Genomic DNA, 26,782 nt, shown 5'->3' with positions numbered 1-26,782 from the left:
TTGCCTCGGTTTCTGTGTCTGTAGACCTAAGAGGACACCTTTACGATTTCAACATGTTTTGAGAGACTCAAACAAGCCAACCACTGAGAGGACTAGAACAGCGCACACAGTGAGTTTCCAGAGTGTTGGGCGTTGTTAATTTTTATTACTTTTAAGCCTTTGTTTCTGCTCTGGGCTTTAAGCAGTGGCACTGCCGAAAAGAGTAGCACTCAAGAAATTCATAAGTGGCACGGGAGAAGGACAGACAGGTAGACTGCGACACGTGTGACTGGCTTTTGTGACACAGGGTGCAAACTTCAGGAGGGACAGAAAAGAAAGTCTTCCCAGAAGAAATAGCATTAGGCTCAACCTTGAAGGGCTACATTAGAGGAGCAGGCTTGGTCACTCATTGCTTGAACACTCATGAAGAGAAGAGCGGGTGGAATACCCAACCACTAGCATCGACATGAATTTTGACAAGCACAGGAGGGTGAAGACACCACTGTCTTTCGAGGTAGGGACCAGGCTTCTGGAACATTCTCTCCATGCCTGGGTTTATGTACAGTGATGGACGCTCCTGCAAATTCTTCCTACAGAAAATCTGAACCCATATGTTGGAATGGAAAAGTCCGGGGTGCTCCATGGTGTCATGTGGTGTGGAAAGGGCCACAGGCAAGCAGGTCCAGTGGAGAGCGGCCACAGCCACAGGAGGGGAAACCATGGCTGGGAGTTCCACAAGGCACAGAAATCCCAGGTCAGATCTCTGCCTCAGCCCCTTCAGGAAATCCTGTCACTCAGTCAAGGACTTATATACAGCTCAGGGTGGCCAGTTCCACTGCGCTCCCGTGGTCTGTCAGGCTGGTCTCACTGACCATTCCTTCCTCACAGGGAAAGGAAAAGATTTAAAAGTGGACACAGACATACAGACATGAGAAAGAACTCCCCAGACACTCATCAAAGGGAGTTCAAATAGTTGGATCACCGTGAGGAGAGTCTGGCATGGGAAGGAGCAAGCTTTTCCTCAGCATGCTGCTGCCTTTAATTCCTCTCTTCCTGGGGCTGGTTGTGCAAAATGCCTGCTCCCCAACTGAAGGCCCAGAACTGGTAAGATAAATCACTCCGGTGTTTTTACTTGTTAACTTTCACCATGTGCTCTAGACGGTGTTTGTCTGCTTGTTTGTTTCCCCATATAACCTTGGATCAAAAAGCCGTACCTGGGCGTCATAAAAATCAGGAGAAAACTTACAAGAATCAGATCCTAAACCAGAGGCGAGGCGCTATCTTTATAGGGCTGACTGAGCTGACTGTTTCTCATCTGCTACACTGAAGGCTGGCATATCTCTCTCTCTCTCTCTCTCTCTCTCTCTCTCTCTCTCTCTGTGTGTGTGTGTGTGTGTGTGTGTGTGTGTGTGTGTGTGTGTGATTTTACTACTGACGTTTCTCTTTCCTGGCAGAGCTGCATGTTCTAGGTTTTGTTGAACTGCCTTATCAACCATCTTCCCAGATAGAGAAACTAGGCACGGCTGTAGGAAGATGCCCAGGGGAATTCCAGGAGAGAGAGCTGATAACAGGAAGCCGTAGAAACATTCCCGAAATCCATCAGACACCCACACAGGCCTTTCCTACTTCCCCCACTGTAGTGGGAGGACCACAGTGACCTTAAAGACCTGAGAGACGCTCACGCAGGTTCTGCACCATATGAGGTTGCTGTCTCAATGAAGAGCAACCTCGGGAACATTATATAAGCGGTATTTGGAGTATCGGATCTCAGCGCCAGATAGAGCGACTGCTGAGCAGCAAGTCCACTTGGCTCTGAGGGCGCTCTCCTGAGAATGTGGCAGACAGCATAATGCGTACCTCTCCAGTCCAGGAGTTAGAAAGGGGCACATTTGAACTGGGACTTCACAATATTTCAGAGGACAGGCTTTGGGGCTGCCCATTACACCAGCCTTTCAACCCTAAGCAGGGAAATTAATCCCTCTAAGCTTCCGTTGCTTCCCCAGACAGGGCTCTGCAAATGGTAGGGATGCTGTCACAACTATCTTCACCATGGAGGGCTTGCTTCAGTGCAGGTGCTGGGCCTTGACCACTGCTCAAAGCTGAATCTGTTCTTCAGTTCTCTTAAGTTTATAAAACGAGTTATTCGGGCTGGAGAGATGGCTCAGTGGTTAAGAGCACTGTCTGCTCTTCCAGAGGTCCTGAGTTCAAATCCCAGCAACCACACGGTGGCTCACAACCACCTGTAATGGGGATCCGATGTCCTCTTCTGGTGTATCTGAAGACAGCTGTAGTGTGCTCACATACATTAAATGAATAGATAAATAAAATATATTTAAAAAAAACAAAAAAATGAAACGAGTTATTCCACTTGAAAACAGTAATTTGAAAGTCAGATAGAGATTTATGTCAATATATATATACACACATATATACACACACACATATATATATATTATTTATTTATTTATTCATTCATTCACTCTACATCTTGATCACTGTAATCCCTCCTGGTCACCCCCTCCCACAATCCTTTTCCCCATGCCTGCCTCTCTGAGAGTGTGGAGGCTCCCCCTGGGTATCCCCCACCCTGGCACATCAAGAGTCTTCAGGGCTGGGATCATCCTTTCCCACTGAGACTAGACAAGGCAGCCAAGCTAGAAGCACATATCCCATGGATAGGCAGTAGCTTTTGGGATAGCGCCTGCTCCAGTCGTTCGGGACCCACATGAAGACCAAGCTGCCCATCTGCTACCTATGCCTAGGACCAGCCCATGTATGCTCTTTGGTTGGTGGCTCAGTCTCTGAGAGGCCCAAGAGTCCAGGTTAGTTGACTCTGTGGGACTTCCTATGGAGTTCTTATTCTCCTTGGGGCCTGCAATCCTTCTCCCAACTCTTCCATAAGAGCCCCCAAGCTCCATCTGCTGCTTGGCTGTGGGTGTCTGTATCCCAATCAGCTTCTGGGTGGAGCTTCTCAGAGGACAGCCATGCTAGACTCCCGTCTGCAAGCTATAACACAGTATCATTATATCAGTGTTAGGGATTGGTGCTTGCCCATGGGATGGGTCTCAAGTTGGGCCTGTTATTGCTTGTCCATTCTCTCAGTCTCTGCTTCATGCCCTGTCCTTGCATTTCTTCTAGACAGGATAAGTTTTGGGTGGAAATTTCTGTGGATGGGTTGGTGTCCATATCTCTCTACTGGGGTTCCTGCCTGGCTACAGGAAGTGGCCTCATCAGGTTCCATACTCCCTAATGCTGTGAGTTACAGCTAAGATCACTCCCATTGATTCTTCAGCACCTCCCCTATCCCAGGTTTCTGTCTCACCCTGGAGATGCTCCCTACCTTCCCACCCCTGTCAGATGCAGATTTCCATTAAATCTCATGGCTGGGTAGCCATCTCTCCTGCCCTTCCCTACTCCTGGTCCTGAACTCCCCGTTCCCCTCCCATCCCCCCTCTCTCCCAATTCCCTCCCTCCATCTGCCTCTTATGACTATTTTATTCCTCCTTCTAAGGGAGATTCAAGCTTCCTCGCTTAGGCCTTCCTTCTTGTGTAGCTTCTTTGGGTCTGTGGGGTGTAGCATGGGCATCCTGTAGTTTGTGGCTAACACCCACTTATCAGACAGTGCATGCCACCCATGCCTTTTGGTGTCTGTGGTATCTCACTCGGTATGAAAGTCTCAAGTTCCATTCGTTTGCCTGCAAAATTCCTGATGTCTTTGTTTTTAATAGCTGAAGAGATGTATAAATGTACCACATGGTGTATGTGGTTTATATATATTGGTCATGTACACTTGCTGTGTAGCTGAGGATGACATTAAATGTCTGATCCTCCTCCCCTTACCTCCTGGGTGATAGAATTATAGGCCTGCCCCACCACACGATCTTATGCACGATCTTAAACTGAGCCACATCCCCAACCCAAAGAATTTCTTTAAAAGAGAGTCAAATTGGCCATATCAAGAAGAAAAACTGACCATGACATCATTTCATTCATCGGAAGAGAAACTCTGATATAAACAAAACTTTTTAGAAAATTTGAGTCATGTCAACAACAGTTAAAGAGTATTGTGTTATTATATGAGTAACAGCCAGGGGCACTTTGGTTCACCATGATTCCCAAAAGGAAGCTTCTAATAAAGTAGAGACTGGGGCTGGTGAGATGGCTCAGTGGTTAAGAGCACCGACTGCTCTTCCAGAGGTCATGAGTTCAGTTCTCAGCAACCACAGGTGGATCCGTAACAGACTCTGATGCCTTCTTCTAGTGTGTCTGAAAAAAGTGACAGTGTACTCATATAAATATATAAATCTTTAAGAAAAAAAACCTGCCTCAAACGAACAAACAAAATATATTTTTTAAAAAAGTAGAGGCTGTTTTTCTCTATGCCACTTGGGTGCTTAAAGAAAGGGCTAATTAAGGAATCAAGAGACGGATAACTCATACTTGATCTGGGGCAAGTCACTGCATATTCCAAACTGTCTTCAGTCCTCTGCCCCATGCCCTCTGCAATGAGAATGGTGACCCTTGGCCTACTCTTTGAAGCAATGAAAATCAGATGACACCTTTGGAAGTCTGCATAGCCATAGTGCTGGGACTTTGCATGTTCTGATGACCTTGGAGGTGATGGTGTTTCCACCACGCCCAACCAGGGCTAGGCTGCTAGAATGACAAAGAGATATGAAACATGGCCCTGATCTGCCTGGGATTCTTAAGTAGAGATCAAAGACTAACAACTGGGGTACTGGGGTTGTAGTTCAGTTGGTGTTTACCCAGCATTCACCAGACCGGGGGTTCTATCCCTGGATCTGCGTACACCTGTTGTGATGGAGAACACCCCAGTGGGAGGTAGCAGCAAGAGGATCAGAACTCAGGCCCACTTTGGTCTATAGGGCATCTCTGAGGAGGTGTAGCCACTTAGGACCTTTCTCAGAAACAAGAACCATAACATAGTGCTGGGCGACTTGAAGTTGGACAAAGGACAGACAGAGTAAGAATGGTTTTGTGGAAGAGACAGGGAACGCATGCTCCTAGGATAGGGGATGGATCACCCATGGGAAGGCCAGGTCACCAGCCAGGCTCAGAGGTAGGATGAAGAAACGTTTCAGGAAAAGTTTCTGGGGTTGGGGATTTAGCTCAGTGGTAGAGCGCTTGCCTAGCAAGCGCAAGGCCCTGGGTTTGGTCCCCAGCTCCGGAAAAAAAAAAAGAAAAGAAAAGAAAAAGAAAAAAGAAAAGGAAAGGTTTCTGCTTGCACCTGGTACATCACGGGAAACTGGCTACTAACCTCTCCCTTTTAACAGCGGATAACAAAGAGTAGGACCTCACTGGAGGCTGCACACTTCACAAGATGTAGAAATTGATCTACGTTCCACACTGGGCTCTGAAGTTTAGCCTGCCTTTGGTAGACTAAATTTGATGGAGAGATTAAGGAAGCTTGAAAGACAGAGGGGGTTGTGACGGGGGGGGGGGGGGGGGGGGGGGCTCTATCTAGGAGGATTAGCACCAGCATCTGGAGCAACAGGGGACCACAGTCTGCCTGCATTATTCATTTAGGCAGTTAATTCTGGGCCACCTTATGTTGCCAAATAGCTATGGCTAGTGTGCCTGCCTGATGGGTTAATTTAACCAACATATACTTGCTGAGCATCACGGGGCGTCAGGCAGCACTCTAGGAGCTCAGAGCACAGACTCTAATATCAACAATCCTTGCTCACACGCCACCTACTTCTCAGTTGGATTGAAATCTAAATATTACAGACCTCTCTGGAACAGAAACTGTCCACCGTTTAGCACAGCACTAGCCCCACAGCAGATGTTCCTGTGGAAACAATTCTGAAATATTATCTTTGAAAACAATCGATCGATGAATTGTTGGTCTTGAATAACCTTCTGCAACGTTACCCCCTCCTGAAACAGGGACTCTGCAATATAGCTCCAGTTCTTCATTTTGATAGCTGTGAGTAGTAACCTGAACCCATCTCCTGCGGCTCCAGGTTCCTGAGGAGGGATGGTGCCTGTGTTTAACCCAAGCAGTACCCCTATCCACCCCCTCGGCCATGGCAGACATTACTTGCCGATCGCCGATTCCAGATAGATAAGACCGAAAGCATCGAGTCAGAGAAGTAGCCGTACCAGATAGTTTGCAAGGTTCTGATAACAGGAGCTGGTGTTCTTCGCTGTATTCGCACAGGCAAAAAGATGTGATAAGAAGTCTACTCTAACCATCAAGACGGAGTGCCAATCCTGCTCAGCTAACTTTGCAGTCAAGTGTCCAGATGGCTACATCAAGGTTACCAGTGGCTCTGCTGGGGTTCGAGATTGCAGGTACTCATTATGACAAGATATGCATGCCCATGTTTTGGTACCCTAAGAATTGTGACTCCAAATTGGAACATCCTGTCTCAAACACTGCAAAGTAATTCCAGGATTTATCTCTTACACACAATCTTTGTGAGTTACTCTAAGTAACTCACATCTATGGACTTTAATGTAAATCCTTATTTTTTAAATTTTGTTATTAGATATAATTCTTTACTTACATTTCAAATGATATTCCCCTTCCTGGTTTCCTGTCCATAAGCCCCCATCCCTTCCCCCCTCCCCCTCCCCCATATGGGTATTCCCCCCAGATATCCCCCTTACTGCTCCCCCCATATTCCCCTGAACTGGGGTCCAACCTTGGCATGACCAAGGGCTTCCCCTTCCACTGGTGCTCTTACTAGGCTATTCATTGCTACTATGAGGTTGGAGCCCTGGGTCAGTCCATGTATAGTCTTTCAGTAGTGATTTAGTCCCTGGAAGCTCTGGTTGGTTGGCATTGTTGTTTTTATGGGGTTGCAAGCTCCTTCAACTCTTTCGATCCTTCCTCTAATTCCCCCCAAAGGGGTGCTATTCTCAGTTCGGTGGTTTGCTGCTAGCATTGACCTCTGTATTGGACATGCTCTGGATGTGTCTCTCAGGAGAGATCTATATCCAGTCCCTTTCAGCATGCATTTTTTAGCTTCATCAATCTTACCTAGTTTTGGTGGTTGTATATATATGGTCCACGTGTGGGGCAGGCTCTGAATGGCCGTTCCTTGAGTCGCTGCTCCTAACTTTGCTTCCATATCCCCTCCTATGGATATTTTTCCCCTTTTTAAGAAGGAGTGGGAGCATCTGCATTTTGGTCATCCTTCTTCTTGAGCTTCCTGTGGTCTGTGGATTGCATCTTGAGTAATTCGAGCATTTGGGCTAATATCCACTTATCAGTGAGTGCATACCATGTGTGTTTTTCTGTGATTGAGTAACCTCATTCAGGACGATATTTTCCAAATCCTATTATTAATGACATTTTAATGCAAAATTATATTGTACATAAACACTCTCTTCCTCTTGCCCTTCTATTTTTTTTTTATATTGGAGTCTTGTTTCATTTGAAAATGGTTCTCAAACTGGGGAGATGGTTAATTAGATATGTGAGCACAAGAGCCTGAGGGCGAAACCCAGCACCCACTTCAGTGTAGCTGCCGATGCCTGTGACCCAGCATTGAGAGACAGAGAAAGCTGGAGGTCACTGGCCTGCCAGCCTAGCCCACATGGCAAGTTTCCAAGTCAGCGAGAAACCCTGTCTCACAGGAACAAAGTGACAGAGGAAGACACCGCACACCCTGCCCTAGCCTCTGTACATGAGTACAAATGTGTATACCTACACACTCATGTGCGTGCAACACACATACACAATTAGGTAGGTAGATAGATAGATAGATGATAGATAGATAGATAGATAGATAGATAGATAGATAGATAGACATAGATAGATGATAGATAGATAGATAGATAGATAGATAGATAGATAGATAGATTAAGTTGATATGTAAATGAATAAATAGAAATAGAGTTCTAATTTGAACATTTTTTTAAAAAAACTATAGGTTGCCTTGGCTACATAGCAAGATCCTGTCTCAAAACCAAAATCAATTGTTAAGCCTTGAGCCTGGTGCTTGTTTTGCTAATAAGCTCAGGAACCTGCTGCTAGTTAGAACCCAAAGATATAGGATAGAAAAACTGTAACATTGTTGGATTGTCCTTATTATATTCTCAAAGGTCACCTATGATCCAGAACTTTCATAATTCAAGGCTGGTCCTGTCCAAGGGGGACAATTGGGCCTACACACCTGCTAACAGGTACACCTTGGAGGAGGCCCAAAGGCAAATGCAAGCTTTGACTTGTTCAGCCAGCCCGCTTAGAAATGAGGCATCGTTCAGTAAGTTAGTTTTTAATTTATGCATTATACGCATGTGTACATGTTTGTATTTGTATGTGTATGTCTGTGTGTGTTTGTGTGTATGTGTCTATGTGTGTGTGTGAGTGTGTGTGTGTGAGTGTGTCTGTGTATGTGTGAGTGTGTATGTCTGTGTGTGTGTCTGTGTGGGTGTATGTGTGTGTGTGTCTGTGTGAGTGTGTGTGTATGTCTGTATGTCTGTGTGTGTGTGTGTGTGTGTGTGTGTGTGTGTCTTCCTCAATCCCTGTCTAGCTTATGTTTTGAGACAAGGTCTGTCAGTGAAACTGGAGCTCTCTGGAATGAGGAACAGCAGGCCAGAGGATGCTAAGGAGCCTCCTGTGTCTGTTCCTCTGTGCTGTGGCTACAGGAGGGCAACCTTGTGACCAGCCTTTTATGTGGGTGCAGAGCACCCAGGCTCAGGTTCTCATGCTCACACGGCAGACAGTGGGGCAGCTGAGGCACTGTCCAGCCTAAATGAGCTCGTGTTTTGACTCAAGAGTGACAAGTGCTGCAATTTTCACATGAGTGAGATGAAACCTAAGTGTTGTTGTACAGCAATATTTTGCATTCACATTGCCTAGTAGGATCACATCATATCATAAAACCAAAGACTCCCAATATTAACTGACCTAGAGTTAGCAAGGACCATGCATGAACTAACCAATTAATTAATCAATTAACCCGAGTGAGGGCACATTTGCAATGACTCTTGTTTCCTATTAAGATTATACCAAAGTTCAAAGGTTAAAATCATGGGGCTGGGGATTTAGCTCAGTGGTAGAGCGCTTACCTAGGAAGCGCAAGGCCCTGGGTTCGGTCCCCAGCTCCGAAAAAAAGAACCAAAAAAAAAAATCATATGACATCTTATAAAAGAATGTTTCTTGGATTCTTTTGATAAGGGTCAAGATGAGCTCTTGGCTGCGCCCAAGCTGCTACTGCTACTACTACTACTAAATGCTGCATGCTCGGGAGCACGCACACACACACACACACACACACACACACAGACACATACACAGACACAGACACACACACACAGACACACTGACACAGACACACACAAACACACAGACATACACACACACAGACACACAGACACACACAGACACACTCACACATAGATACACACACAGACACACACACAGATGCACACAGTCATACACACACACACACACACACAGACACATACACAGACACAGACACACACACACAGACACACTGACACAGACACACACAAACACACAGACATACACACACACAGACACACAGACACACACAGACACACTCACACATAGATACACACACAGACACACACACAGATGCACACAGACATACACACACACACACACACACACTTAGAATTGAAAACTGGCCTGTTGCACGTTGATGCTAAAAAAAAAAAACAAAACAAAACAAAACAAAAAAAACCCTGGGTTTTGTTGTTTTATCTTGTATTGTATTTTTGATGGGTTCGTTGAGAAGATAGTTTCGTAATTATATTTATGTACAGAAAACTTAGTGGTGTACATTTAACCCAGTTTAGTGACGAGTTCTTTAGCCTTTGCCTTTTCCAGCTTGGTAATGCAAGCCACAGACTTAGGACCCAGGACGTGGCCTCCCCAGTGGTGACAGACCTCACCATATCTGTCATTATAATTGGTCCTAATAGCTTCCACCAGCTTAGTCAGAGCATCCCTGTCTTCCGAGTTAACCTGTGTGAAGGCAACAGTGGTGCAGGTCTTCCTGTGGACCAGGCCCCCCAGCCTGGCCTTTCCCTTGATGATGCAGTAGGGCACCCCCATCTTTTGACATAGGGCGGGCAGGAAAACCACCAGCTCAATGGGGTCTACATCATGGGCAGTCACCACCAGCTGAGCCTTCTTGCTCTCCACCAAGGTGGTGACTGTGTTGACCCCTGCTCAGAGGACAGGTGGTCTCTCAGTTAAGACGTCCCCTTTGCCAGCAGCTTTCTTCTCAGCACAGGCCAGCAGCCTCTACTTCTTCTCCTGCTTTGTCTCTGGCTTGTACTTGTGGGCGAGCTTAAACAGCTGAGTTGCTGTTTGTCTGTCCAGGGCCTGGGGGCACTGGTTAATGGCAGGAGGTACTTTGAGCCGCTTATAGAGGATGGCTCTTTGCCGCTGCAGCCTGGTGTAGCGGGGCCATTTGACGAAGCGTGTGAGGTCTCTTTTGGGCTGGACGTCCTGCTGGATGCTGAAGCTCTTGGGCTTTTTCTCAAACAAAGTGTTGACCACCCTTTTGGTTTCTTGTTTCTTCATGACGGTGGGGCTGAGGTCACCTTCTTCCTCTTGGCCTTCTTTCCTTTGGGCGTCTCACTCGGCTAGAGGAGAGAGCTATTTTTGATGTTTTAAGAAACCACTTTATAGAGGATGATAAACATAAGCTGAACCTATTTAGTGCCCACAATTCAATGTGCTTCGAGATCAGTGCACCACAAGCTCCCCATAGGCACACCAATCTGTCCATCAGTTTCGCTCCAGCCCCTCCCTCCCTCCCTCCCTCCCTCCCTTCCTTTCTCTCTCTCTCTCTCTCTCTCTCTCTCTCTCTCTCTCTCTCTCTCTCTCTCTCTCTCTGGTGAGAACACTAACCTACAATTCCCATCTTTGCAAACTGTGCACATACACTTGAAGCTGACGTCACTTAGCTGCAGGCACAGACTTTGCTCTAGATTTCTAGAACTCATCTATCTTACATAACTGGAAAATGGCATCATTTGGCAAATACCTCACTTCCCCCTCACGTCACCCCTTATGACCATTTTGTTCTCTTCTATCTGAGCTTCCTTGGCTAAATAGGGTCGTGTAGTATTCACTTGTTTGTGTGTGTCCCTTTCCTCCCATTGTGCCACCCTCCAGTTAATTCACACTGCATACACACTGCACCGTTTCAGAGCCGGAGATGGGGTTCAGTGGTTAACAGCACCAGCTGCTCTTCCAGAGGGATCCAGGTTCAATTCCCAGCATCCATAAGGTGGTTCACAACTATATGTCATTCCAGCCCAGGGACATCTGATGCCCTCTTCTGGCCTTGGGGTACACAGTGTGCAGAGAAGCAGGCAAGCTCACACAAATAAAAAAGTGAATAAAATAAAAACAAAAAGTCAAAACTCAAATTGCATGAATTGCATGGTCTCCTCATATAAGGCTAAGTAATATCCATTGCATATGTAATGTTCAATATTCTCTGTGGCATATGTGTATATATATATCCATTCATCCATCACCTAAAACTTAGTATAGTAGCTGTTGTGAAATATATATATCGATTCCATTGACTATATTCCCAGGTGTAGGGTTTACGGGTCATATGATAGCTATATTTTTAATATTTGAAGAGCTGTTTTACACAGCAGCTGTACAGACTGACATTCCTATCAACATTGAACTGCTCTCTCTGCTCTGCGTGCACCAGCATTGTACTAGGGGGCTTTAGATAAAACTCTTCTAATGGCTACGCGAGCACATTTCATCGTGTCTTCGGTTCGTGTCTTCTGGGTTACAGACACACTTTCATACATCCGTGGGCTTCTTTTCTGTCTTCTGAGAAGTTAAGACCCGCATTCACGATTCCAGTTCCCTCTGTCCCCCTTCGTGCAGAGATGGCCCCATTAACACTCTCTGCCTTTTAGACGGTAGCTCAGTGCTGTCCCTGACTCTACTGTCCATAAAGCAGTGTCTCTTGTCAGTCAACTCCGTTTCAGGAACTGTCTAGAGCTTGCCCCAACACTGATGGTTTTGTATTCGTTTTTATTTTATGCCTATGGCTGCCATGCCTGATGCATGTCTGTGCACCATGTGCTTGTGTATCTGCACAGACCAGAAGACAGTGTCAGATCCCCTGGAACTGGAGTGACAGATGGGTGTGCGTCACGCTGTGGGTGCTGGGAATTTAACCTCAGTCCTCTGTCTGGAAAAGCAACAAGTGCTCTGAACCACTGAGTTATCTGTCCAGCACAGACACACACACACACACACACACACACACACACACACACATACAAACACACAAACACACACACAGACATACACACACAGACACACACAAACACACAAACACACACACAGACATACACACACAGACACACACAGACACACACACACAGACACATACATATACAAACACACAAATACACACACAGACACACACACATACACACACAAACACACAAACACACACACAGACATACACACACAGACACACACACACAGACACACACAGACACACACACATACACACACAGACACACACACATACACACACACAAACACACACACAGACATACACACACAGACACACACACAGACACACACATACACACACATACACACACACAAACACACACACACAGACACACACATACACAAACACACACACATACGCATACACACACACATACACAGATACACAGACACACACACACATACAGACACACACACACAATTTTTAACCATGTAAGAGACTATACTCATCAAAGACGATCTCCACTCGGATCTATTATCAGAGCCAGACGGAAGAGATTGCCTTAGGCAGAAGGTGACAGTCAGCCTCCATTGAGCTACACTCTAGAGCTGCACCTCATTTGGTGCTAGAAATTGTTCTAAGGAATATAGCAGAGCATCTCCTCCACACAGGGTACAGTGCTGCTGCTGACTACATTGTAGCATTCCGGAGGCAGAGTTTCTCTACAGAAATGGTGTCTGCCGTGAGTGTACTAATCTGAAAAGAAGAGGTTTGTTTTAAAGCTGCCGATCTTGTCCATCATATAAGTCCTTCTCTTGCACCAGCTACGAGAATGCTCAGCGACAGTTCAAGGATCACTTCTAGACTCTCCCACGACTGATTACCGCCATTCATTCCACTTAATAACTTCTGTTATCACTGTGTCTGCTGGCTAGGTTGTCACCGTAGAGTTAACCTCAGAGGAGAGACCCTCAGCAGAGGTCTCGCCTCCACCATGTTGGCCTACAGACACGTCTAGGGGGCGTGTTCTTGATTGATGATTGACATGGCAGGGCCCAACTGTAGGTCATACCAACCCTGGGCAGGTGGTCCTAAGTTACACAAGAAAGCAGACTGAGCAAGCCAGTAAGCAGCATTGCTCCATGGTCCCTGCTTCCGCCCCTGCCATAATTTCCCTCAATAATGAACTGCACATGTAAGTGTCAGCCAAATAGACCCTCTGTGCTTCAGATTACGTTGCTTACCGTAGCAACAGAAGCCAACTAGGAAACCTTTTATGTTCATTGTCTCTCAACTTCATTTGGCCATCTGTAACAGCGAAAAGTAATTCTTGATTAAGCTTATTCTACCTAACAAGCAAGCCATACATATTTAATACATATTTATTTAACACATCTTATTTATCAATAATATATTTTAACATCTATATTAAAAACCTACCCTAAAAAAAAGAAAAGAAAAAACCTACCTTATAGTCTAGGGCTCATACCAGTAAGATGGCTGATGGGTAAAAGTGCTTGCCCAAAACCTGAGTTTTGAACCTCATAACCTATATAAAAGTGGAAGGAAAGAACCAACCAGACAAAGTCATCCTCTGACCTCCACATGCATTCATGCCATAGTAAATGCAACACACACACACACACACACACACACACACACACACACACACACACACATCATATATACATAAGTAGATAGATAAATAAATAATAAAATAAAATCCAGGGCAATCACACCACCTAGTGGTAACTCCACTTTAATGGTCACAGGTTAACAGCCTCTCTTTATTTTTCAAGGTATTCGCTTGACATCCAGTCATACGTTCTGGCCATCCCTGGATGCCGCCATATCTGTAGGAAGGATTATCTACAACCTCAATGTTGTCCAGGACACTGGGGCCCAGACTGCATGGGTAAGTAACCACATCTTCACATTTTGAAATGTGCTTCTCCAGATCCCCTCTCACAGAGATACAACAGGAAGGAAGAATGGGGGGATGATCCTCTAGAACTCTGTGTTCCAGCTATATATAGAAACATCTCTTTTCCCATCGAGTTGTATACAGAAATGTGCTTGCTACAGTTAATGATCTCTCTTCAAAAGAATTCCTTGGAACCAAGCCTAGTAGCACATTCCTATAGACCTGGTACTCAGGAGGCTGAGGCAGGAGAATCATGATTTCGAGGCCAATCTGGCCTACAAAGCAAATTTTAGACCAACCTAGGCTCTATAGCAAGAGCCTGTCTCCAAAGAGAAAATGGTGAAAGAACAAAAGAAAGATCTTTTTTAAGTCATAAAAGATACAATTTAAATAATATATTCTATACATGTGTATCAAGGAGAGTGTGTGTGTGTATGTGTGTGTAGATAGATAGATAGATAGATAGATAGATAGATAGATAGATAGATAGATAGATAATGTCTGGGGGCTAGAGAGCTGGCTCAGTGGTTAAGAGCACTGACTGCTCTTCCAGAGATCCTGAGTTCAATTCCCAACAACCACATGGTGACTCACAACCATCTGTAATGAGATCTTGATCCCCTCTTCTGGTGTGTCTGAAGATAGCTACAGTGTACTCACAATAAACAAACAAACAAGCCTCTAAAAAAAAAGGATAATGTTCAAAGGAAGAACAATGGGCATTTATAACACCGCACACAACTTTTCTTAAGAATAAACTCCATTACTACATCTAAAAGGCTGATATACTTTTCTTTATCCACTCTGAAAATAACCATAACTTGGTGAGTGTGGTGGCACGCCCCTTTAATCCCAGTACTGGGGAGGCAGAGGCAGGAGGATCTTTGTGAGTTTGAGGCCAGCCTGGTCTACAAACAGGGCTCTGCTACACAGAGGAACCCTGTCTTGAAAAAAACAAAACCTAAAATAAAGTTACCATGAACCACTCTAAAATTTGACATCTAAGGATTTTATATAGCAAAAGCCATAGCCTTAAAAGACCTAGCACCAGAAAGCAGGTAAAGAATGGAGTTATGTGAACATACATGCATGCTGTTAGGGTATTTTAGCTGGTTAGTTAGTTGTTTGATTTGACCTCGTCAGGTTGATAAAAGCTAGAGCCATCTGGAAAGAGGAACTCTCAACTGAGAAAATGCCTTCAACAGGCTGGCCTATTACAGGCAAGTCTCAGGGGAATTTTCTTGATAGATGGTTTGTGTGAGAGGGACCAGCCTACTACCGTGGGCAGTGCTGCTCCTGGGCAGGTGGCGCTGGGTAGCACGGAAAAGCAGGTTAAGCACAGTGTGGCAAGCAAGACCTTCTTCCCAGGCCTCTACTCAATTCCCTCCTCCAGGTTCCTGCCCTGGCTTCCTCTCAGTGATGGGCCATGACACAGAAGGGTAAACCAAACCAAACCTTTCTTTTGCCAGCTGGCATTGGGTGATAACAACAGAAAGCTAACTAACACAGCATGTATACATAAAAATTAACCTACACCTGGTTCCACTATAGGAAGTCCTGGTCGATGATAAATAACCTCAGATTTCTGCGACCAGTCATCACATTTGCTAGCTGAAACTCACTATAGTTGTCAATACCCATCGACTGGGTCTTTTCCATGGTAGGCAAATGACGTGAGTCCCCTTGCCATTTGGGACAGTCAAAATCTTAAATTTTTAATTCATTGTGAATTTGGCACTTGTTCCTTAGCTTCTAAGACAGCGTGGGAATATCCCTCTGAAATCTAGTCACATGGGAGTGTTCTTTGCTTTGCTTCTGCCTGACTAGATAACTGTGCACGGCCTCTGAAGCTCAGAACGACCTTTCTAAAGACAGGGAAGGGGAAAGACAGTGACTCACTCACACACTGGCACACGAGACTCTAAGTGTCCGGGTTAATTTTTACCTTGATTTTTTTTTCTACCTTCTAAATCCTTGAGCTCATTTTATACACAAATCTGTGTCTTCTGCTGGTTTTCCCATAACTAATGATTACACTAGTAATGGCTCCCACTTAGTCCACATTATGGGCATTAGGTATAGGGATGCCCTGGGCTCTTCATCATCTGATATAATGTTCCAATATTCCCAGAAGAGTCGGGGCTTTGAAGAGCGTGTCTTTCCAGCTTTGCGTTGGTATGCTAAGTGATACACCAGGCACCAAAGGTTACTTTGTTTCCATCTTGTCCTCTACCTAAAGCAGAGCTTGTCAAGAATGTTTCTAACTCATCTCTTGGTATGTTCACTTCCCTAGCCAATGCCCACAGTGTGTCTCTTCCTCTGGAAAATAAAGCATTGGGATTTAAATATCCTTACCGTTTTGTCTATTAATTGCTCTATTCCAGCTTTACTCCAAATTCTGATTTTATTTGTGTTGCTGTGACAAAATACCCTGACAACAAAGCAACTTGGGGGGGATTTATTTTACCTTATAATTCCAGGTTACATCCACCATTGTGGGGAAGTCAAAGCAGGAACTTCAAATAGTTAATTAAATACACAGTCAAGATCAGAGAGAAGAAAAAAAAACATGCATGCTCACTTGCTCAGTGGTTTGCTTGTATTCAGCTTGCTTTCTCCCCTCTTAGAGAGTCCAAGATCCCTGGCCTAGGGAATAGTGCCACCGATAGTGAGCTGGGTCTTCCCACATCTTAAGACAACGTCTCCTGACAGACAAGCCCAAAGGCCAACTTAATGTCGACAGTTCCCCACTGACGCTCTCTTCCCAGGTGATTCTAGGCTGTGTCTAGTTGCAATCGTCACTAACCATCATGCCTGCCCACTGACACTGCATATGTCAACACCAATGGACCTAGCATTTCAGACTCAAGTGTTCAACTCTGTAATCTATAGAGTGGCCCCAGGCTTTCCAAGTTCCGGTGGTTTTTGGTACCAAACATAACTATGACGACACTCACTTCTCATAGCCTTCCTGTTAGACCAGAAGGAGTATTTACATTTGCTTTTATCTTCCTACCTCATGAAAACTAATGGGATGGTGCAGTTATTGGCCTGGCACAGCGTGGACAAGAACAAGCTTTGTCTGAGAAGTATTAGGAAAACTAATGTGCCCGACTGAAAGAACAGATGACCACATCCAGACTGCGTGAGAGCATTTTCAAAGTAGGTCTCCTATAATCAAGGGCAGGTAAAAGGTACTCTGAGCCCCTTATTAAGCATGGGCATCATCTAAAACAGGACTGCAAACAGGACTCACGTCCTTAGCATCTGCCACCGCTGTGCTATGCCGGATGCTGGCAAACATTTCAAGGTTCTCCCTTAGCACCGGAATTTGAATGCTCAGGGATTTGCTTAGAGCAGACCCACGGCCAGAGAGGAGAAAGATGAAAATGGATTTCCGACATCAATTCTGTTCTCTGGTGAGGCCGAAGGTTACCTCCCTTTATCTTCGTAATCCAAACATGCCAAGTGTCACAAAGGGCTTCCTTCCTTCCTCTCGGGAAGAAGATAAACCCTTTCCTTGGTTGCCCATTTTACCTCACGCACTTTGTGGCCGTGACAAGTTTGGTCTTGGCTATCACTTTACAATTCCGCGAGGACCAGGCCAGCTGCTGACACAGGTCCATCCCTCTATTCTGAGGAAGCACACTCCCCGCCTCCCTATGACCTTGTGTTGGCGGCAGATGGGACACCCGTTTCCTTTATCGTATAATAAACACATCTGTCAGCAGCATCTCGGGCTCGCTGTGGGAAGTATTTTTATAATGCCTGACTCTGGGAAACAAGTGAACAATCCTGAAGACTCAGAAAACACCAAAAGCAAAATGAAAAGGATAAAAAAAAAAATTACCCATCATCTTCTAAAAATAAGAATAAGGCACACATTCTCACGGAGGGGGGAAAATAGCTTCCTAAGAGAAGATGTTTTTACTTCAATTTAATCTGACTCACCCTAATTAAAACTACTGCTACTTTTTCAAACGTGCTTATAGAGAAACTTATTTTTAACTAATCGCATTCGAGCCCAGTTTGGCTCCGCAGCACAGGCTGCTGTTCCAGAGCTCACTGAGAAACCCAGGCTGGCCTTTAAATGCTGGCAAAAGTCTTCCCTCAGCTTCCAGACTGACAGTGACAGCCGTGCACCGCCACCTTTGGTACTGAGCAGCCAATATCTGAGGTGAAACCCGCTGCTTTTCATTCACACATTCCTTTGTTTGTAACTAGTCCGGAATGCAATAGTTTTGTATTCAGACAACACAAGAGTCTGAATGTGTGCAAAAAAAAAAAAAAATCACATACACTACAGCTCAACTGTGATCCTAGCAATTCATTTCAAAGAGAAGTGGTCTTTTTAAGAGGTAGGTAGGTAGGTAGATAGGTAGATAGGTAAGTAGGTAGGTCGTTGTGTATGTGTGTTTACCTGTTAGATTTTATGCACACCTTATGCATGTAAGTACCCACAGAGGCCAAAAGGGGGTGTTGGATCCCCCTGGAACTGGAGTGATAGATGGTGGTAAACCATCAGGTATGGATTCTGAGAGCAGAACCCAGGTCCTCTCCCGGAGCAGTAAGCACTCAGGCCCCAGAGGAGAAACCGTCTCTCTCACTGTCTCCCTTTCCAGCTCAGCGTTGCTGTAGTCCACGAGACTGGGTTGTGGGCTGTGTTGTTTCCATTCCTCAGTCCTTCCTTTTCCATGCACCGTATGCCTTGCTAGGTGCCATGCGCTTCGCAAATGCAGGGCGGGTCTGTGAGCCAAAAGCCATTCTGTCCTGCCAGTTTGTCTGTGCTTTAAGGGACAGAAAATGGCGAGTTCACATGAGAAACTTAGCTCATGTCGGTCTCCCAGACAGAGAGTTCCGACTAGAGAGGTGCCTGGAGTACCCGGGTATGTTTTCTGCTAGCACTGGGCAGTGAGCTAAGGCTGCCTGGGCTCAGGCGACCTCTTAAAAGACAAGGCTCCAGGGAGGGCCTCCTGCCTCTTGCTGGGCAGGAAATGAACTATCTTATTTTAAAGGAACAGACCAGCTTGTTATCTGCTGACAGCTTATGATACGTGTGCAAAGCCCTGACACTGAGGCCACCCACCAGCGGTGACCTACAGGAACCCTGATAGCGACCTAAAATAGTCTCGTCAGCTACTTCGCCCTCGAGAGGCATCACAAACGTGCCCCTGAAGCATATTCAGTGATGGCTTTCTCAACAGCAGTTGCTGAGAAAGCCAATTCTGATGCCCACTCTCCAGGGTGACACAGGATGATCTCAGATGCAGAAAATAAATGTTCACTTGTGCTTTAATTTCTTTTATTTTAAAACCACAATTAAGTCATTTTCATGTATCATTAAAAGACCGCAGTTAGGCTGTAAAGTAAGGACCCTCTCCATCCCCATATTTCTGCTACCTTTTTTTCCCAAAGCCCCTTCTAGGATTAGCCAGCCCATAAAAGGAAACCATGTATCGGTCACCTACTCTAGCTGCACATAATCACACATAGGCCAAGGCTGGTCACATTGCCCATGACCCTCTAAGTCACAGATGATTAAGAGGGACTGACAGAGAAATCAGTTGTACAGGGGCCCCAGTGAGGATCCCAGAGCTAGGAAGACACTTGTCACTTGCCCTGTTTGCCCACCATTCTACATCTGATTGCTCCCAAAAGCCCCCCTTCCCCCAGTACCATCCCTCAGAAGGGAGTGGGGCTTCAACACAGAAATCTGTAGGGAACACCTTGCCTAACAATAGGCTTTCAAACGAGTGGGTCATACATTGGGTCAGGAAAAGGAGTTTCTGCAGAGAAAAAAAAATGTGTTTCCTACAGAGTGGCTGCTGCTAGGGCTTTAGGAAAACTCCTAGGGGGCAGGCATTACCAACAGGTCTTCATTCTTAGCACAGCAGCGGTCAAACATGAGGAAGGCCATGAGCCTATGAAAGGCCACTCCTTTCAAAGATGGACACTCCTCAAGGTTCCTCGTTAGAAAGAAACCTAGCCGATCCCTCCGGTCCCTCCGTCCGACTAAACCTTATCTTACTTCCCCCTGAAAACACAAAGAGATGCCATTGCCAGCTTGGAAAGTAACAACTAAGAACTTTCCAGCCTTAAATGAGTCAATCAGCGACTTGTAAACATCCGTAAGCTATGAGGGAAAAAAAGCAATCATGCAGAGAAGTTAACACAGACTAAAGTCAGAGCCAACGAGAATCCTTCCCTGTGACACCCATGGCTGTGTGACTTTGTTAGCTTACCCCTCTGTACCCCAGTTTCCTTTTAGGGGCCTGGGGGCATGTGCTTGTCATTCTGTTTGGGGGTCTAGAAGGAAAGTTAAGAACGATGATGATGATGATGATGATGATGATGATGATGATGATGATGATGAAAACAATAGGTAAGGGCTGGAACTGTGGATCAGTCAGAGCTTCCTAGCATGCACAAGGGCCTGGGGTCAACCTCAGTGCCAAAACTTACATAGACAGACAGACAGACAGACAGACAGACAGACAGACAGATAGACAGACATAGATGATAGATGGATACATAGATACACATAGATGATGGATGGAAGATACATAGATAGATAGATAGATAGATAGATAGATAGATAGATAGATAGATTGATCAACTGATCAATTGATTGATACATAGTGATAGGTAGATGATAGGTATGGTGGTAGATGATAGGATCAGGAGCGTCATCAAATAGAAACAGATGAACAATGAAACCTTTTTTTTTTAATATTCTTTTAATTTCATTATTTTAACCTTTGGTTGACATATTGGAAAGAAACCCATACAGTTAATGACCATAGTAGTTTTTGTTACTGTTCACAAAGTCAAGTCTAACCCACCAGTCCCATAAAGTGGGGCTGCCTTTTTTTTTTGGTTCTTTTTTTTCGGAGCTGGGGACCGAACCCAGGGCCTTGTGCTTCCTAGGCAAGCGCTCTACCACTGAGCTAAATCCCCAACCATGAAACCTTTTTAAAAGCTACCTTTGGCCCTGGCTGGCACAGCTCTGATTTGCTGAATGGTTGTGTAAACGCTGAACAACTCTTCCTGGATTCTCATACTGAGGTGCAATGAGACCTTGGCATTTAACGGGTAACGATCCAGAGACACACTTAGAAGTCCACGTCTGGGTTGGGGATTTAGCTCAGTGGTAGAGCGCTTGCCTAGCAAGCGCAAGGCCCTGGGTTCGGACCCCAGCTCCGAAAAAAAGAAAAAAAAAAAGTCCACGTCTGGGCTAGGGCAGTCAGGTGGTACAGCATGTGTCCAGTGTGAACAGGGCCTTGGGATGGATCTGCTGTGCTACAACAAGTAAACACATCTGACTCTTAGACCCGCTTTCATGCCAGTAGGTATAAACTGTAGAAAAATGCATGACTGCGTTCTAAATAGAAGAAAGATCAATCACTTACAAGAGTATGATTACCTTCTCCTAACCTGACTGAAGCACACATCAGTTCTAGTGGATATTTGGCCCATGCATTCTTCGGTCATAATTTACTTATAGTAAAAGTTTTCTCCTAGTAGGATATGGTTATTTAAGCTTTTTAAAATGCCTTTCTTGCTTCCTCTCTTCTTCTTCTTCTTCTTCTTCTTCTTCTTCTTCTTCTTCTTCTTCTTCTTCTTCTTCTTCTTCTTCTTCTTCTTCTCCTTCTTCTTCTTCCTTTCTTCTTCTTCTTCTTCTTCTTCTTCTTCTTCTTCTTCTTCTTCTTCTTCCTCTTCCTCCTCTTCTCCTCCTCCTTCTCCTCCTTCTCCTCCTTCTCCTCTTCCTCCTCTCTCTCACTCTCTCTTTCTGCCTCTGTCTGTCTTTCTGTGTCTCCCGCCCTCCTTCTCCCCCTTCCTTCCTCCATCCCTCCCTCCTCTGTGCATGCATGCATGTGTGTGCACACAGGTATGGGTGTGTGGAAGTCAGGACCACCTTAATGTCAGTCCCCTCCTTTCACTTTGCTTGAGAGTCTCTTGTGTGCTGCTGTGCACCCCACTCTGTCATAGGTGACTTAAAGGACAGTTGGCCCCTGGCTTCTGAGCATTCACCTTTCCCTGCCTCCCAGGTCACTGTAGGAGAGCTGAGATCACAAGAGCATGTTCTGCAGTCCAGGTTTATTGTGGGGTCTGAGACTCCAAGCCCAAGTCCTCATGACTGCACATGGAGTGATCTATCCCCAAGCCGCACTGCACACATACACACACTCTCTCTCTCTCTCTCTCTCTCTCTCTCTCTCTCTCTCTCTCTCTCTCTCTCACACACACACACACACACACACACTCTCTCTCTCTCTCTCTCTCTCTCACACACACACACCCCCTCTCTCTCTCTCTCTCTCTCACACACACACACACACTCTCTCTCTCTCTCACACACACACACACACACACACACACTCACACACACACGCACAAGCCTGGCTTCTTTCATTTAACACAATGCACCCTAGATCTGTGCTGCTTGCCCATCATGGTCCTTCCCAGTGCTCCATTCTGTGGCTGCCCACAATCTACTCACTACGTCACAGACATTGGGGTTATTTCCAGTGTAGGACCATAAAGGATAAGGATGCTGTGGAAATTTAGGTAACAAGCCTTTTTGAGAGCATAAGTTTTCTTTCACCTAAATAAATACTTAGAAATAGGAGAGCTGGGCTACATGTTGAATATAAAAAGTAAATAAATAAGAATAAAAACTTCCAAACCACTTTCTAAAGTATCTGATCATTTTCCTTTTTTTAATTTTATTTATTTGTTTGTTTGTGTTGTTCTGTGTGAGCACATATGTGCTGGGGTGTGTAGGAGGAAGTCAGAAGACAATTTGGGGTGGGGGAGTAGGTTTTCTCTTTCCAGCAGATGGGTCACAGCGATTGAATTCACGATCTTGAGATTTGACGTCAGGAACCCCTAACCTCTCAGCCGCCTCTCCAGCTCCTCTACTGGTATTTTGTTGTTGTTGTTGTTGGTTTCTTGTTTTTTTTTCAACAGTGTATGAGGGCTTTGTCTGTTGGTGATCCACCGTTAAAGCCAATATAATTATTTTCTTAATTTCTTTAACCATTCTAAGGAGTATCAAATAAGCCTTTTCACTACTCTAACTTACATCTTGAACGTCCTTACTTCTTTTTTTATAACATCCTCATTTACCCAAACAATTTCCTCTAAAATAAATGTCCCCACTCAGCGAACACACTTGCCAAGGCTCATAGCAGAGAGCACCGAGTCTGTCTGAGCAGACTCCTAAGATCCTAGCAGCTCACCGGAAGTCACAAGTCAGACCCAGAGTCTTGGCCATTACCTGATGATAACCCTTGACCCGTCTTTCATTTTTGTATAGCTACAGATAGGTAGTGGTATTTTGAGACTAACTTTCAGCATTTCCTAGATGACTCTTACCAATGCTCACCTCTAGGTCAGCAGGGTTTTTCCCGTCTAGACACAAAGATTAAATAGGCATCTGCCTACGACAACCCCTCCTATCTGCCTTCCTGGGCAGATAGAATATTAGAAAGACATCAGCTCACCAAATAGTTGAGATTCAAAACCATTCTTGGCTACCAGTGCACTTATAAATGCTACTCCTTACACAGAGGCGTGCTGGAATGGCAATCTCAGCCTCAGACTCTTGTACCCATTTGCACACCTTTGGGGTCAGTTTTCCTCTGTGGTTAAATTTAGTGAGTTCTTTAGATACATCAGACGCAGGCTGTTGATCGGACTTGTGACCCACGAGTCCTTCTTTATAGTACACGTCTCCCCTTGTGCCTTCTAACTAGTACCTTTGCAAGGTAAGGCCAGGGGAGTGGTTTTCCTTCAACAAACAAATCCTGTTCCTTGTATCATGCCTAAGAGCCTTTGGCTCACCCAGCTTCCCACGGGACTTCTAGAAGCTTCACAGTTTTAGGTTTTATATTTAGGTTATGTTAGCCTTTTTTTTTTTTTTTTTTTTTTTGGTCTGGGCAAAGATGTGGATCAAAGCTCATTTCCAATAATTTCAGCAACATTCGCTGGAGATGTTAGTCTTTTGGTTTTTGGTTCTGTGTCTGTACATGTGCACACACACGCGCCTGCCGGCCTTCCTTCCTGTGTGCACAGGATATCATGTAACCAAGGCTGGCTTCAAACTCCGTAAGTAGCTGAAACTCACCTGGAACCCCTGATCCTCCTAAATCTACCCCCCAATGCATGAGCTGTCACACCCAGCTACAGCCACATTTCTTTAAAAGACTTTCTGTTTACTGTACTGCTTCGGTGGGAGTCTAGAAAACAGTTTAAGCATTTGTGTGCTTCTCTTCTGCACTCAGCTGGGCATGTCCGGTCCTTCAGCACTCCCATGCTATATACCGATTCATCTGGCTAAGGAGTAAATTACCCTCAGTTACTCCCCTCCCTCGTGGAAACCGAGAAGCGTATGTCCTCCAACTCAGACACCGTCAAAGTCATTTTGGTTACACCAGGACCTTTGTCGTCCCATACAGGGTCTGTTTGTTCATGTCCGCCATAACATTACGTAGGATTTAATTGCTGTTATCTTGCCTCTATACATCACTCAATCCCACTGCGGTCAGAAAGGAGTCTTAATTGGATTTCAGTCTCTCCAAATTTGTGAAGAGTTGCTTTAAAATCCTGAGCCTAAAAAACAAATCCCAAAATATCACCTCTCTTGAAAAATGTTTCTTTTGTTCTAAAAAAAATGAAGTGAAAAGAAATGAAATGAAAGGTGTGACCTGAGTCCTTCGGCAATGCTCTGTGCCAATGAGGTCAAGTTGATTGACAGGACTGTTCAAGGTTTCTCTAGCCTTAAAGATTTGACGGCCACCTACTCCATCAATTATTGAAGAGAAGGGATGCAATCTGTGGCTCTGGATTTAACAACTTCTTGGAGTTTTACAGAGTTTTATTTCATTTCCTATATTCATTAAAGTTATGATTTACATTCTCTTGATGAGCTGGCATCATAGCACGCACTGTAAAATTATCTTTCTTATCCCTGGTCAAAATGTCCTACTCTGAAATCTACTTGTCCAATGAGTTCTGCCCACCCCAGCTTTCTTGTGATTGGTGGTGTCTTAGCTACTTTTCATTTTTCATAAGATTTATTTATTATATATAAGTACACTGCAGCTGTCTTCAGACACATCAGAAGAGGGCATCAGGTCTCATTACAGATGGTTGTGAGCCACCATGTGGTTGCTGGGAATTGAACTCAGGACCTCTGGAAGAGCAGTCAGTGCTTTTAACCCCCCGAGTGATCTCTCCAGCCCCTTAACTACTTTTCTATTGCTGTAAAAAAAAAAAAAAAAAAAAAAAAAAGGCAATGGCCAAGCCGTGGCATCTTTTTCAGCAACAGAAACAAAATAAAGTGTTTGATTAGGGCTTTCTTACAGTTTTAGAGGGTGAGTTCATGACCGTTTGTGGCAGAAAGAAGCATAGTGGTAGGCTCCTATGCATGGTGCTGGAGCAGTAACTAAGAGTTTACATCTTATCTACAAGTTGAAAGCAGAGAGACAGAGACTGACCTGACATGGGCTTTTGAAACCTCAAGCCCACACCTCCAAAAAGGCCACACCTCCTCCAATAAGGCCATGCCTCCTAATCTTTCCCAAACAATCCCACCAACTGGGAACAAGCATTCAAAAATAGAAGCTTGTGGGGTGACCCTCATTCAAAGTACCACAGGCAATAACATGCTACATCCTTTTCTCCTCTTTGCCTTCAACGTATTTGTGTCTGCATATTTAAAGTGAGTCTTTCCCAGTGTGAGAGTGCTTCCTTGTAATTCCAGCACTTGGGAAGTAAGGGCAAGAGGTTTGCCTGTGAAATTTGAGGCCAGCATAGTCTGCACTGTGGGCTTCAGACCAGCAACACAGGGAGGCCCTGCTCAAAAATAAACAAAGAAATAAAGTGAGTCTTCACAAATGTGATGAATTTTTCATATGTGTGTGTGTGTGTGTGTGTGTGTGTGTGTGTGTGGTTTGCACTGATATATGCATGTATGAGCACATGTATATGGATGCCTGAGGCAGATGTTGAAAGTCTCTCTACCACTAAGGTAGGGCTTCTCAGTTGAATCCAATGCAACTAGGTATCTAGTCAGCTTGCCCTGAGATCCCTTGTCTCTGCCTGGTACTTATATGGATTCAAAAGATCTGAACTCCAGTTTTCACTCTGTGAGGCAAGTGTTTTTCACACTAAGCCATCTACCCAGTTCAGTTCTTAACTTTTCATCTAGTGTGATAACCCACACCTTTTTTTTTTTTTTTCCGGAGCTGGGGACTGAACCCAGGGCCTTGTGCTTCCTAGGCAAGCGCTCTACCACTGAGCTAAATCCCAAACCCCCAACCCACACCTTTTAATTAAGGTATTTAGACCATTTATATTTAATATGGCAGGTCTGTATCTACTATCTGATGTGCTTTCTATTGTGTGCATCTGTTGTTTTGTCTCCTTCTTTGCCGCCCTTTTAATTATTTTATATAATCCTACTTCATATCAACTTGTTTGCTATACTATTTAGGGGGTTAGGCATTTGGTTCTGTGTGTATAAAAACACATTGCATTTTCTGCTATCTACCTTCAAGTCACATTACACCACCCTATGCACAGACATCCACAGCATCATGCATGTTTCCATCCTGCATCCCAGGCCTGCTGGTCTAGTTCT

General features: G+C 44.9%; 1 protein-coding gene across 5 annotated transcripts in view; it reads left to right on the top strand.

Annotated features, from left to right (window-relative positions):
* Positions 1–813: 813 nt before the first annotated feature.
* Positions 814–26,782, top strand: part of Stab2 (stabilin 2) — a 182,370-nt gene continuing 156,401 nt past the window's right edge. For 4 of the 5 annotated variants that reach the window (XM_087555923.1, XM_087555924.1, XM_087555922.1 and 1 more), the window contains exons 1-3: positions 814–1,083; positions 6,164–6,297; positions 14,012–14,127. In XM_087555923.1, coding sequence (XP_087412049.1) covers positions 979–1,083; positions 6,164–6,297; positions 14,012–14,127 — 355 coding nt within the window. In that variant the 5' untranslated portion in view covers positions 814–978. 5 annotated transcript variants of the gene reach the window in all.

Source organism: Rattus norvegicus, chromosome 7 (assembly GCF_021556685.1).
Source record: "Rattus norvegicus strain SHRSP/BbbUtx chromosome 7, alternate assembly SHRSP_T2T, whole genome shotgun sequence".
Lineage (NCBI taxonomy): Eukaryota > Metazoa > Chordata > Mammalia > Rodentia > Muridae > Rattus > Rattus norvegicus.
This window is presented reverse-complemented; position numbering and strand designations above follow the sequence as displayed.